Source organism: Natator depressus, chromosome 1 (genome assembly GCF_965152275.1).
Source record: "Natator depressus isolate rNatDep1 chromosome 1, rNatDep2.hap1, whole genome shotgun sequence".
Taxonomy (NCBI): Eukaryota; Metazoa; Chordata; order Testudines; family Cheloniidae; genus Natator; species Natator depressus.
This window is the reverse complement of record NC_134234.1, coordinates 209,974,897-209,990,081: the sequence shown is the minus strand read 5'-3', so window position 1 is coordinate 209,990,081 and position 15,185 is coordinate 209,974,897. Positions and strand designations below refer to the sequence as shown.

The 15,185-nt window shown below is 46.4% G+C and overlaps 1 protein-coding gene across 1 annotated transcript in view; it reads right to left on the bottom strand.

Annotated features, from left to right (window-relative positions):
* The window catches only part of LOC141984741 (transient receptor potential cation channel subfamily V member 6-like), an 82,556-nt gene that overhangs the window by 7,949 nt on the left and 59,422 nt on the right, over window positions 1-15,185 (bottom strand). The window contains exons 5-12 of the mRNA XM_074948089.1: window positions 6,955-7,053; window positions 5,942-6,117; window positions 5,132-5,278; window positions 3,497-3,709; window positions 2,501-2,587; window positions 2,343-2,419; window positions 2,011-2,176; window positions 781-847 (exon numbers count right to left, since the gene is read on the bottom strand). Of these exons, the coding sequence (XP_074804190.1) occupies window positions 781-847; window positions 2,011-2,176; window positions 2,343-2,419; window positions 2,501-2,587; window positions 3,497-3,709; window positions 5,132-5,278; window positions 5,942-6,117; window positions 6,955-7,053 (1,032 nt within the window). The remainder of the gene's footprint in view (window positions 1-780; window positions 848-2,010; window positions 2,177-2,342; window positions 2,420-2,500; window positions 2,588-3,496; window positions 3,710-5,131; window positions 5,279-5,941; window positions 6,118-6,954; window positions 7,054-15,185) is intronic.

Below are 15,185 nucleotides of genomic sequence, written 5' to 3'. Positions count from 1 at the left end.
TATGATTCTATGATTAATCATAACAGGACAACATTATGTCCTCACTTCACGTGGTATCCAGAGCCCTCATCATGACACCAGTAGGCATAAAAAAAACCATAGCAGCATCAGGCTGAGATTATTTTGTGTCAAAGGGCAACCATGCCCTACATTGATCACACAACACTGTGAATTCTGAAGGGAGAGTGACTAACTAAGTACCACCCCATCCCCTCTGGAGTAGAGAGGAGGGCTCCTCCTCTTTGTGGAATATTGACATTTTTTCAGAACTGGGTCAAGTCTGACCAGCCCCTAACATTTCCCCATGTCCAGGTTGCTGAGATCTCCCAAGTAGCCTGTCCTCTTCGGGGCTGAATCAATAACTTCCTAGGCAGATGTATCAGTTCGTGAATGAGAAGAGAGACTGGCAGAAGGGTGGGGCAGTTTTGTAGGAAGGAACCTCAGATATGGGGAGGAAAAGGCAGGAAGAGGAGAAGGCATGGATTGTGAATAGCAAGGAGCAGGGGGAAAGGGAAGGGAGAAAATGGAACAGGCAACTCAAAGCCCAGCAGCATGGGCAGTCCTGGGAGCTTTGAATTGTATTCTAATATAAGCTATGAAGGAGCTGGAGGACTGAGTGCCCTCTTTCCAGACAACTGTTCCATAAAACCCAGTATTCTGTGGATGGATTTGCAAGACATGGTGCCCCTCAGGGTGTCCATTGTGACCCTGCTGTCTTGTAACTGGGCTTGTGGCACCTTGCTGTACATTAATAGACACTGTGTATAGCATCATACCTACCTGATGCAAAGCCAAGTATCACCACTGCCATGAGCCAGCAGAAGCGCATGAGATCTCCAAATATCATCTGCAGATGAAACAAAAGCAGCTGCCATGAGACCCCACTCTCTCACAATGACAGCCCTGAAACTGAGGCTTTGTTGTCTAATTGGTCCATGTATCCTGGTCTCTCACCTCCCACCATAGCAGATCAGAGCAATGGTCCACCCAGTCTTGTATCTCATGTCAGATTGGATCAGACCACTAGTCCTTCTAGTCAGGAGACAGCATGGTCCAGTAGCCAAAGCAGGGCACTGGAAGTCAGCAGATCCAAAGGAGTTACTGTGTGAGCGGGGGAAATTTACTTAACCTCTCTTGCCTCAGTTTCTCCAGACAGGTAATAGTGTATAGCAGTGATACACACTCACTCTGTGAACGTGCTCTGAGCTCTACGGATGGGAGCGCTATCGAAAAGTTTTAGTAGTTTAGTAGCCGGGCTGCAGAATGGCTCATACTTGATATTTCAGAGGGAAGTCGGAACACCACCATAAAACACTGAAAATAGGGATTTCTTCTTGGCCACCCAGCTGCTGCTCAGCTAAAGCACAAGGACTGATAGCCATGCCTACAGTAGTATCACTGCAGCTGGGTAATCTTATCCAGACAGATTTTATAGGTATATATATATAATTTGTCTGGGTAAGATTACCCAGCTGCAGTGATACTACTGTAGGCATGGCTATCAGTCCAATGGCACGGCTATCAGTCCAATGAAATCCATCTATATATTTAATATTACTAAATTGCTTGCCTCAGTATTTTTTCCAGCAGTGTCATCCATTGAACTAGAGGACCCTACAGCCTGTTCCACCAGTATGACAGAGATGAGAGACCAATCTGAACTGACTAATGTTCTGAGCCAGTTTAGTGACTTCTATGTCTCTAATGTCCACTGTACCCTTCACTGTCCTGTCTGTGGCCCACCTCAGTACATAAAAGACAAACCTCACTTAAAACAGCCTGCTAGATAAAGGCCAAAGGGGTTCTCGTCTGGCTCCAGCAACTCGAATCCTACGCCAGAAACTCCTGGGAAAGTGTTTCCATTCTGATGGAAGGACCAAGATATGACCGTGGGCACATGCTGATGCATGGCATGGCTGGATAACTGCTGCTCAGGATCCATCTTTGCTGATATCTTTATTACAGTCTCTCTCCCTCTTTCAGTCAGGCAGTGGGCTGTGTTGTTCTTACCTTCTGTATCATGATGGTGAAGGGTCCCAGCATCTGAAAGCCTCGTGCGAAATACATGACATTGCACCAGCCCAGCACCAGGGCAAAGGACATGGGGACCACCTCTCCAGTGGTGCTAGTGAGACGCATCACCATGGTCACCAGGATCATACAGGCATAGGTGATGCTATAGAGGATAAGGCAGAGCCAGGAGGATCAGAATCACATTTCCACTCCACACTCCCACCTCCGAACACTCAAGTCTCTCCTAACGACTAACTCTCTGTAATTCCTCCAACCTCCATCCACACCAGAAAGAAATCTGTATGAAATAAGGAGAGGGGGAACCTCACATGATGATGTGGAAAGGTCCTCCCAGAATAGTTTGTCCAAAGTACTTGGTGACTCCAACTCTGAAGATATCTGGAATCTAAGAAGAATACACTGTTCAAATTGGGGCTCAATAAGTTCACATATGCACAGAACATTAAATATTATTGATTTCCCTTACCTCAAGGATCAATATTACTATGGCTCCTATCACAGTGATCAGCTCCCCTACCAGCCTCAGATTGTCCTCGGGAGTCACATAAGATTCCTGAAAGGAGAGAAGGAGCCCCCCTCAGTCAAACTGTGCATGGCCAGGAGAGGACTCTTAGGCCCCATCTAGGTTTGAGCAAAAAGGGATTCTCCTTTCAGGATTGCTCATGCCATAGTCTCCAGAAGAGGCAGTTAGTCTAGAAGATCAAGCATGACAGCGGGAATCAGGAAACATGGTTTCTACCCCCAGCTCTGGCACTGGATGACTGCACAGTCACCTGGGCCAACAAAGCTTCCTCTTTTGGGTCCCTTAGGTTTTGGGTGCCCAATTGAAGACACTGTGGGACTGATGTTGAGAGCTGCTAAGCACCTGCAGTACTCACTGAGTTCTGCTGGAGTTGGGTGCCCAGCGCTCCTGAAGAATCGGCCCCGGGAAACAAGTGAGTCTCTTTAACTGAGCTCCAGCCCACATCTGTCCACCTCCCCTCCCCTCCCCTGCTCTGTCCCGTTTACTCCCCTTCCCTTTCCATGTAGCTAATCCCCTCCTAAGTAAACCCATCCCCCCAGCCCAAACAGTGGACCAACACACTGTTTGACATCACCACCTAGTTCACTCTGCTTGTGGGTTCTACCCTTTTCCCCACCCTGCATCTGTCTGGTCTCTTCAGGCTGTAAGCTCTTTGGGTACATTGCCCAACACAATGGGGGCCCCACTCTTGGCTGGCCCTTAGGCACTACCACCAGAAACAGGATGCATTATTATAATAAGAAGGGTGTTATAGGAGGTGCTCTCCCCTCTGAGTCAGTACTGAGCCCAACTTCCCAGCGTGCTGCTTGGGGGTGCTGTGCTGCAGGGGGCAGATGGCTGCAGTTATTCATTTGGCTACATAGCCTGTGAAGTGCTTTGGGACCTTTGGGCTAAAAAGCTGGGAAGATTTGTGGGATATTAATGGTGTACACAATGTACCTGCAGCAGTTTCTGGACGTAGATGGTGTTGTCCCTTTCGTGTGTTTTGTTGCTCTGTCGACGTTTTAGAGGTCGGTAGACACAGCACATGGTGAAGCAAATCATGTACAGCACGTAGAACAAGGCCAAGATGCAGAAATAGGGACGCCCATATTTATTCCACTTCAGGCTCACCAGCTCGTTCACAGGGGTTAGGTCCAGGATCCGACGGGCCTGAGAGACAAACACCAGACTTCACTGATTGCAGGGCACCTCTCTGTCCCCAGAGAGCAAACTGACAAATCACCCCAAGTTCATGAAAACAATCACAGTATCTTAAATCAAATCTGACTGGGATACTTGTCTGTCCCCTTTTGTCTGCCAAACACAGAGCAATGACTCAAAGGACATGGGCAGAGACAGGCTGCAGGAACAGGTCAGAATTTGTCCCACCTGGTCTATTAATGTCACTATACCCATCCAGAGTGCATTCACTCTGGAAACACCTGGATACCTTGCCATGCCAATAACAAAGAAGAGAGCAAGGTAGGAGAGGAAGAGAGGAGACAAAGATCTCAGTCATGTTAGAAATGACAGGCTCTTCTTATGACAGGTTGATGCCCACATGGCAATACTGTAATGTACTACAGTCATAGTCCCATACCCTGCAGTGTCTCTACAGAAAGCTGTAATGCTTCAGACCATTACTCTAGAATATTGTAATAATTTCTTGTTATAAGGGAGGTTACAGATCAAGAACTTGACTTGTTAACAGATCCCAGTGGGTGCCCCTTCCTGGTCTGTACACTCTGGGTCTCCTGGAACCTGAATGGAGTCCAGCCACTACTCCAGTTTCAGGGTCCCTAGGCACATTCACAGGGGGAAGATCTTCTATCTGGCACCCTCCTCCTAGCGGTTCTGGGTCCAGAGCTGATCCTTCTGACTCCGCAATACTCAAACACACCCCTCTCCCTGGACTCTACCCATCAGGTGTGAACATCTGGTTTACAGTTTAACTCCTTCAGGGGCATGCAGTAATTGCGAAGCAGTCAACACATGCACACTTTGTTCAATCTACCAAATTGATGCTCTTTGATGAAGCACAGGACAGTACAGATCATACCACACAATAAAACATCCTAAACACAAGGCCCCTCCCTAGCTCACCCTCCCTTTGGGAGTCCCTGAGGGATCATCTGTGTTCTGGCAGGAAGGCAGGCAGGGTCCTCCAGGCCCTTGTGTGTCCTACCCTTTCAGCAGCCTCCCTAATCTTTCTTTGCTGCAAAATGGCTCTCTATTTCCCTGTTCCTCTTGTGGTGTCCCTTTATAGACTCCTGCTGGGGTCACCTGCTTCTTTTGTTCTGCCTTCTGGTAATCTTCCATTACTCTCAAACCCCTCCCTTCAGACACGAGGAAGAAGCCACCTCTCTCAGGGTGTGCAAACCTATTGTCCCAAGGTGTTTTATTTTGAGTTCTGATCATTCACCATGATCTGGCCTGGCAGAGAGACATGCCACTACCCTGCTAACTCTTTGGGGATCCACATCCATATAGGCTTTTTTCCAGGACATAGTAATTTCAAAATACAATTTCATAAAGTCATCCACAACTCAGAAGTGATACAAACAGACCCCCCAGTTTGTCACACCAACATACCTCTCTTTTCTTGGTGGTGACAATGAGTTCCAAGAGAGATTGGTCATCTCCCCACGAGTCGATCTCTGTGAGGTCATACAGGGTAGAGACCAGGGGGCCGAAGGTCCACTGGATGTGCTTTCTGTTCTGCATAAGGTGCTGGAACATCTGATTGGCAAGAAAGGCAGAGCTGGGCTCATGGGAGGCTGTACACATTTGCCCAAACCATCCATCACCACCAGCACCAGTATCCCAGGACATTGAAATCACCTGCACCCCTACTTCAAACTTAGCTCCGAAAACACTTGTCTACAGGAACCTTGCAGAGAGGGGGTTGGACTGTGATCTTATTAATTCTCAAGCCAAGCAAATTTGGGATGGGTCAGAACTCGGATGGAAGACCTATGTGCTATAGGTATTACTGGTTCAGTAGGGGGTGCTCTCCTTTCTAAGTTAGTACTGACCCTAAGTCCCAGCACAGTGTTAAATGCCATGGTGCAGGTGACTCGGTAGGTGATGTTTCCTTTTCTAAGTCTCCACCTCAGCCTGGTACTATGGTGCTGATGAGGCAGGAGGTGGTGCTCTTCTCTCTCAATCAGCACTGAACCAGTCCTCTAGCATTTTCCCCTGAACTGTCAGTGGAGAATATTACACCTCCCCTCCAGCAACACTCCCCTGTAGTGTTACTGACACAGAGCAGTTGCTGAATGCCACCCCAGAGGCAGCTGCATTTTGGAGTGATATCTGGAAAGTGCTTTGGGATCCTTCAGACAGAGACATGCCTCAGCAACATCAGCAACTATGAAAGCCAAGTGCTGCACACAAACTCACCACAGTGTTGCCCTCAACCCCAGCTAGCTTGAATGGAGTGAGCCCCTTGTTGTTAGGGATTAAGTCCAGGGCTCCCAGCTCCCTTTCGCTCTTGTCATAGGAGAGAAGGAAGTTGTACATCTGGCAGGCAAAAATTTTGTTGGGTTGGAGAACCAGGATGTGGAGAACAGTGTTCCCTGTAGTGGAGAGAGAGACAGAGAGATGAGATAACTGGTAAAATGGGAAACACAAATCACCTCCCAATCTTGACAGACTCTCAGACAGTCAATATACAGACCTTGCTCAGCCTCTGTACAAGAGGGCTTTCCATTAGTATTCTGTGTGGCTCTGCACAGTATGAACAGCCCCACTTGACAATTAAGGAAAAGCAGCCCCCATATAAAGTCCTTCAATCCACAGAAAACTGAATAATAAAAGGCAGTTGGTGTCGTATTTTATCTAGGCAAAAGTCTATTTAAGGTTCCAGTATAGGACTAGTCATCCTGGAGCAGACCATTGTTCCAGCTAGCCAGGTCTGATATTACCACCTCACCAACTGGGATGTTTTTCCCTGGGATTCAAGTTAGCATCTTTCATAATTTTGAAACACGAGTTCTGGCCATCTCATTTCCTATGTAAATCCTGCCCGTGGTGTGTCTCACTGCAGAGGAGAGACAGAACTCAGCTGTAATGAACACAAAGGGGATTTTTTAATGAGATTGATGCATACAGATGGACCTTGTGGCTTTCTCTCTCTTTCTGGCTCTCAGACAGCCTTTGCAGCCTACTGTCACCACACAGGGTCTCCCTAAAGCCTGGACTATGCTCTTATGGGAGGGACTGCTTGCTGCTGAGTACATTACAACACCATATTGCTATGTCCCTTTGTTGCCCTTCACTGGACCTTCTCAGTTGCACCAGAACCTTTCTTAAAGTGAGTTGAGCAACTTCAGACACAGTCCCACAGAGGTACCATCATTTGGAACCACACCATTCACACAGCACCTTGAAAGAGGCCACTGAAGAGCTCTTACCTAAGGAGTCTTGTGCTCTGATGTTGGCTCCATGTTTGATGAGCAACCGGACGATCTCCTCACTTCCTACACAGGCTGCGAAGGATAAGATGTGCTCCCCTGAAGAGAAAGGAATGGAGACAAGGGAATACATAATATGGAGTTAAAGAGAGGAGACGAAAGGAGGGCAAAAAACCCAGACCACTAAACACATCCCTTATACACACACACACACACACACACACACACACACACAAACATCTTTATGTAAAAAACCCATGTAAATTGTATTCCAAATGCTTTGCAGAGGTACCCAACAGGGAGGGGAGCAGAGAAATCAGGAGGTACTGCCTAAGCAAGGCAAAGGAGACGTGTTTGCTGACAGGATTTTTAAAAGAGCGGGATAGTGAATGAGGCAAAGAGATCCAGGGAGGCTGTTCCTCATGGAAGAAGCCACAGAGGAGAAGGAAGCCACAGAGGAGAAGGGTCCTGAACCAACAAAGTGAAACTAAAACAATGAGAAGAGGGAAAGCGAAGGCCTATGTCACACAGCTAGAGGGAGCAGGGAGGGTCTGGGGTTGGGTAGAGAACTAGCTCTGCAACGCTGAGTGGGGAAAATCCACAAAGAGTTTTAAAACTAAGGAAGACAATTTGGAACTGGATCCAGTTGGAGCTGGATCTCACAATGAATGGGAAGGCAGTGGAGTGGGCGGAGGAGGGCTGGTTTGCTCACACCTGAGAAGACACATAGGGACATCTTGCATGAGCTGGCAGCTGAAGAGCTGGGATTTAGAGAAGGCCATATAGCAGTGAGTCAGCGCGAGCCGCATCTAACCCTGAGTTAAAACAAACTCTCTCAGGCCTCCTGCTTTATGCATACTACAGAAACAAAATGGTCACAGACAACGTTTTCAGCACACCTTTAAGGGAATGGAGAGATTGCTTATGAAGAAAGATTACAGTAGTTAAATAGGAGCTGTACAGTGGAGTTAAAGGAAAACAAAGAGAGGACATAATAACTGTTTATAAGGGTCTGAAGTGGAAAACACCATGGAGGAAGAGAAATTGCTTAGGATAACAGCTGAATATAAGTCCACATTGTGATGCAGTTGTGACAACGGCTAATATCATTCTGGGGTGTATTAACAGAAGTGTCGTGGATAAGATATGGGAGGTGATTGTCCCGCTCTACTCAGCACCGGAAAGGCCTCAGCTGGAGTCCTGTGTCCATTTTTGGGCACCACGTGTTAGGAAAGATGTGAACAAATTGGAGAGTCCAGAGGAGAGCCACAAAAATTATCAGAGGTTTAGAAAACCTGACCTATGAGAAAAGGTTAAAAAAACTTGGCACGATTAGTTTTGGGGAGAAAAAGATTGAGGTGGGACCTGATAATAGTCTCCAAATGTGTTAAGGGCTGTTATATCTCCAGGTCCACTGAAGATAGGACAAGAAGTAATTGGCTTAATTTGCAGCAAGGGAGTTTTATGTTAAATATTAGGAAAAACTTTCTAACTATAAAAGTAGTTAAGCTTTGGAACAGGCTTCCAAGGGAGTATGTGGAATCCCCATCACTGGACATTTTTAATAACACGTTGGACAAACAACTGTCAAGGATGCTCGAGATTTACTTGGTCCTGCCTAAACACAGGGGGCTGGACTTGACTTGTCAAGATCCCCTCCGGCCCTACTTTTCCATGATTCTATGAGTCATGAGTGAACAGAATAAAATAGGTCAAAAGGGGAAGTATAAGCTTAATGTGAACAGAAGGTGAAATGCACTTCTGTGCAGAGAAACAGCACAGCGCCCATGCACTACTTCAGTCTCAGTTAAGCCTGCAAAATAGAGTGTAAGGCCATGCCTACACTTACAAGCTTACAGAAGCACAGCTGTACTGATACAGCTGTGCCATTGTAAGAGCGCTCATGTAGCAACGGCATGCCAACAGGAGAGAGTAATAAAATCAGCTCAACAAGTGGCAATAGTTATGTCAGTGGGAAAGCATCCCCCCACTGACACAGCGCGGTGCACACGAGTTCTTATACCAGCAAAACTTATGTCACGCAGGGTGTTTTTTCACACCCCTAAGTGACAAAAGTTTTGCCGACAGAAGTGCTAGTGTAGGCATGGCCTAAGTGGAATGTAAGGAGTACACCAGTCTTATACTGGCCCTATTCACAAGGTTGAATTTCACCCAGAAAGAGCAAAAGTTGCCCTATCTAAAGCAAGAACTAAAATACTCTGACCTAAGTGGAGCTTCTTCCAATTTACACGCATATGAATGAGAGCAGAATCATACCCGATACATTTTGTTTGAAAAGTTTCTATCTAAATCTATCTCTATTTTTTAAAAGCAATCACATGGGGAGATTATTACCTTTATTTTTGAAGTGCTCTTGCTTTCCCCACTCTGTAATTAAACAATAGCCAGGCAGATTTACAAGAGAATATTAAAAACCCTCTGGGGCTAAAAGCTCAAAGACGCCAAGTTTCAGTGGGTGTGGATTTTGATTTAATCAGGAGTAAAACTGCACGGGGAAAGCAGAACCCTGAGCCAACCTCCTCAACACACAGTCACATACTCCTCTCCAGAGTGTTTCAAACTACTCTAAGTAAAAATTAATGAAAGCTCATTTAAAAAAAAAAAAAAGACGGTAAATTTCTCTGCTAGATACAGTTTAATTACAGTCAGAAATGGGTAGCATAGAATGGTTGTGCTACTCTAATTTATGTCACCTGAGGCTCTGGCCCAGCAAAATCTCAAAGGAAAAATCAATCTTTAAATACAAGAATACTCCTGAAGTGGATCATAGGATTTGGATATGGAAAAGGCCTACTACAGTCCTGTAGCCTTAACATTCCATCTATGCTGCAGGGAATTTCCTGCCTGTAGGGGAAGTTCCATTGAACAGCACAAAGTTTCTGAAATAAAGGAGCCTCTCCGTTCCCGTAGGTTAGCCAGAATTGTAAGGTCCCAGGCCTATTAGGTCACATCTTATCTATACCCCATGTCCCCATGCCCAGCCAGAAGCAGAAATGTTCCCAGCATTCTGCTCAAGAAACAGACCAGTCTCCTGTTAAGAGATAGCCCCACTTAGTATCAAATATACGGAATGCTATTCTGCTCCAGTTTTTTTTCTTATTCTCTGAGATGTTATCCTTTTAGTTTTAAGTGACTCCTGCTTTGAGGCTTCTGCTAATCTCACAGGGGAAATATTTTTGCTTTTCAGAAATGTTTCCTGGTATTCAGCCTACATTTTCTCATTGCTAAATTTCACCCCTTTATTCTTAGTTAGCCCCTATGGAGTCTCTTTAACAATTCCTCTCTCTACTGGGCACATGCTTCAAGGAGTATGGGATGAGATGAGATCATAGGATCATAGAATCATAGAATAGCAGGGTTGGAAGGGACCTCAGGCGGTCATCTAGTCCAACCCCCTGCTCAAAGCAGTACAAATACCCAACTAAATCATCCCAGCCAGGGCTTTCTCAAGCCTGACCTTAAAAACCTCTAAGGAAGGAGATTCCACCACCTCCCTAGGTAACGCATTCCAGTGCTTCACCACCCTCCTAGTGAAAAAGTTTTTCCTAATATCCAACCTAAACCTCCCCCACTGCAACTTGAGACCATTACTCCTTGTTCTGTCATCAGCTACCACTGAGAACAGTCTAGATCCATCCTCTTTGGAACCCCCTTTCAGGTAGTTGAAAGCAGCTATCAAATCCCCCCTCATTCTTCTCTTCTGCAGACTAAATAATCCCAGTTCCCTCAGCCTCTCCTCCTAAGTCATATGTTCCAGTCCCCTAATCATTTTTGTTGCCTTTCGCTGGACTGTTTCCAATTTTTCCACATCCTTCTTGTAGTGTGGGGCCCAAAACTGGACACAGTACTCCAGATGAGGCCTCACCAATGCCGAATAGAGGGGAATGATCACGTCCCTTGATCTGCTGGTAATGCTCCTACTTATACAGCCCAAAATGCCGTTAGCCTTCTTGGCAACAAGGGCACACTGTTGACTCATATCCAGCTTCTTGTCCACTTTAACCCCTAGGTCCTTTTCTGCAGAACTGCTGCCTAGCCGCTCAGTCCCTAGTCTGTAGCGGTGCATGGGATTCTTCCGTCCTAAGTGCAGGACTCTGCACTTGTCCTTGTCGAACGTCATCAGATTTCTTTTGGCCCAATCCTCTAATTTGTCTAGGTCCCTATATATCCTATCCCTACCTTCCAGCGTTTCTACCACTCCTCCCAGTTTAGTGTCATCTGCAAACTTGCTGAGGGTGCAATCCACGCCAACCTCCAGATCATTAATGAGATGATCTATGGTATTAAGATGAGATGGCATAGATGCTAGCCAGAAAGAGAAAGAGATATGAATGGATGGAAGAAAGAGAGATGAATAAGAGAGACAGAAAGATGGCTGACAGACAAACCCAAGTACTCTGTGGCAAGGCCCTCAGGTTTTTGCAGGCCTATTGTTCAGCAAAAGGGAAATTCTGTGGCAGCATCAGATCATATTGTTTTTAAATGGACATGTTCATTGAAAAAATAATGCCATGAGCACCGAGCCCTTTGGATTATTTTGGGGACCCAGTTTGTGAATTCCTTACACACACTGAATAGTATCTTGCTCCACATGTAGCTCCACTGAAATCAATAGGGACATCTGTGAAGTAAAATACTACTCAATAAGAGGAATGTGCACATAATCTGCCCCTTTGACAAGAAACTTCATTCATGTTTTGGTGCCCTTAATTTTTATTACTTTCAATGTATCGCAGAATTTTGTATTGTGTAACTATATAGGAGAGGGTGCTGGGGGAAGCTGGAGGTTTTAACAGCTGGGTAGGAAGCAACTGGGGATCTGACCACCTGGGAAGGAGTAGGAGGCAATTTGGGATTAACACATTAGTTGGATGTTTCTGCTAAAATGGTCCAATGTGAAGCATTTACAAATGATGGTGTAGCACCCATAAGGGCATGTCAGGATTACATTTACCTTTGCCTTGACTCTTTAAGGACTGAAAGTCTGCTGAAGGCATTAAAGGGGATAGCTCTGGTTGCATGGCAACAGCAGAGCTGTGAGTGTTCCCAGGGTATGTCTACTCTGCCATGTAAGCCCACAGTTAGTGGGACTCGAATCCGCAGACCCTGGGTTGAGCATCCACACACATTGGTGACCACAGATTTACAATTTGTGTGTCTGGGCCCCAAATCTGGAGATCCAGCATCCACACTGCAGCACCCGAGTCAAACCATCTATCCCAGGCTGCCTGGTGCTCTCCCCAATCCTCCCAGCTGTGGCCACTCTAGCCCCTAGATTATAGTGCAGTGTGGGAAAACTTGACTGTCCATCTTGCATGTTACAAGAAGCTGTCACAGCCCACCAAGTTCCCAACATCTTGCTGAGCCGTATTTTGGGTCTGCATGTTCTGGGCAACCAGAGACAGCATCATGGCAGAGTCACCATTTGAAGAGCTTCTCTTGCTTGTGTTTTCACTCCTGTTTCACGAAATGGGCAGAGCTTCAATGAGATGCTGGTGGACATTCGGGCAGCATTTCCTGACCCACCAAAGGCATCTGGAGGAGGAGTCGGAGGAGGAAGAGGACACAGACATTGAGGACTTGAACTAGCTGATGCTGCTTACAACTCTCAGGATAGCCACTGATGCCACCTGTGTAGACTGGCACTTCTGGATCCACAAGTACAGACTGGGCCACAAGCAGAGACTGGTGGGACCACATGGTCATGTGGATCTGGGACAACCAGTAGTGGCTCCAGAACTTTCGCATGAAGAAAGTTATGTTTCTGGAGCTTTGTGAGCAGCTTGCCCCGACCCTCCAGCATCAGGACACACATATGGGGGCAGCCAATACCAATCCAGAAGTGGGTTGCCATAATTGTCTGGAAGCTGGCTACCCCACAATGCTACAGGCCGATTGCTAACCAGTTCAGCATTGCAAAGTCAACTGAGGGTAAAGTGGTGGCAGAGGCAATCAGGCGTGTGGTTTACTCCAAGGGGGTGATCATAAAAGATATTCCAAAAGTATCTGCTGGTTTTGAGAAAATGGGGTTTCCAAATTGTGCCAGGGCCCCGCACTCCGCTCTCTGCTCTTGGTCCCACTCTGTGGAGGGGTCTCTGGGCAGAGGGCACTGGGCATAATAGTTTGTGGTGGGCTTAAGTGTGGGGCACTGTAGTTCTCAACCTATGGCCCAGGAAATACTTTGTGGGCCACAAAGATAAATAGGTTGAGAACCACTGCACCAGAGATTCACCAAAATCTGGCTGTGCACCTGTGACCAACTAGCAAGGACTTCTTCATGTCGGTGGCCATAACAAATACAGCAGAAGGTTCACTCAGCGGTCAGAATAAAATGGAAGTATTAAGTGCCGAGCAGCTGTACTTGAACCAGGGAGTGACTTCCATTTTCTGGGAGTTGATTGGCCAGTCTTGGGACTCCTGGCCCCAGACCCAAACCTGCCCCCAGCTGTTGCGGCCCCAGCCGCAGCCCCCTTACCCCTGTCCGCACACCCCCACAGCCGCGGCCCCATTCCCGGCTCTTGGGAAGCGGGGTGCGGACAGGGGTAAGGGAGGGCACCGCCATGAAAAGTCTGGGGACCCTTGGTGTAGCTGTTTGGGCTAGGGCTGGAGCCTGGGCTCTGAGACCCTCCCCCTTCCAGCCTGAGCCTGAACTTCTACACTGCTATTTTTAGCCCTGCAGCTCAAGCTCCATGAGGCAGAGTCAGTTGGCCTGGGCTCTGAGACTTGCTGCTGCAGTCTTTTCTCTTTTTTTTTTTTTTTCCTGTGCAAACCTACCCTAAGAGACAAACCTGAACCTGAATCTTTTGTAGACTGTTCCAGGAATAGCTGCTAGGGGAGATTTAATGGTTTGTAAGTACTCTGGCGGGGGGAGTTAGAGGACCTTCACATGGACATAGGAGCCCTTTAATACCTGCTAAGGGATGAAGTTTTAAGAGAAGTTTGTGACTGTCTGGGTATTTCTGGGTCAAGTCAGAGTGAAACTGCAGCTAAATGTCATTTTGCTTTAGTCAAATATAGAAGAAGCAATTTACATGAGCAGGACGAGCTGGAAGATCAGGAAGTGTCTGCACTGCTGTCATTAAAAGATAAGATTTTACACCTCACAGCAATGGAGTAGCAAATGGGAAAAACTGATAAAAGACCATTCAGAAACGGTACAATGAAAAATTAAAATAGAACGAAATGATGAAAAAAATTAAAACCAGCCCCCTGTTGTCAAATCTGTCAGCCTACCACAGAAAACAAAAGCAATTTTAAAGAAAGACTTTAAACCTACAGAGAAGATTGGGAATTTCCACCAAAAGGACAGGTTAAGCCAATCAATTGAAAGTGGGACTCAAACGGGGTACACTGAGGCAGAGAATATGTGATCGGGGCTCTTTGCCCAGCACTGAGCTTCAGGGGCTACTTGGAGAGAAAAACTAATCTGAGCCTGCCAAAACTGAGGGGTATCTTAAGATCCTATAATCAAGAAAATGTGCCACTGAACTTTACCTGCAGCTCTCAAGAGCAACACAAGAGCCAAAACAGACACCTCTGAATTTCCTAGTCTGAGCCCTTGATTTGAGACATAGTGTTTGCCAGCCTGACAAGAAGCTGACTCTGACCTAAGAAATGACCTTGTCTTTGCACAAAACATGTTCCTCCATACAGTCCTGACAGAACTGCAGAATGACAATACTCAGACTAAGGAGTACTTGTGGCACCTTAGAGACTAACCAATTTATTTGAGCATAAGCTTTCGTGAGCTACAGCTCACTTTATTGGATGCATACTGTGGAAAGTGTAGAAGATCTTTTTATACACACAAAGCATGAAAAAATACCTCCTCCCACCCCACTCTCCTGCTGGTAATAGCTTATCTAAAGTGACCACTCTCCTTACAATGTGTATGATAATCAAGTTGGGCCATTTCCAGCACAAATCCAGGTTTTCTCAACTCTCCCCCCCCCACACACAAACCCACTCTCCTGCTGGTAATAGCTTATCTAAAGTGACCACTCTCCTTACAATGTGTATGATAATCAAGGTGGGCCATTTCCAGCACAAATCCAGGGTTTAACAAGAACGTCTGAGGAGGAGGGGGGGTAGGAAAAAACAAGGGGAAATAGGTTACCTTGCATAATGACTTAGCCACTCCCAGTCTCAGCTATTCAAGCCTAAGTTAATTGTATCCAATTTGCAAATGAATTCCAATTCAACAGTTTCTC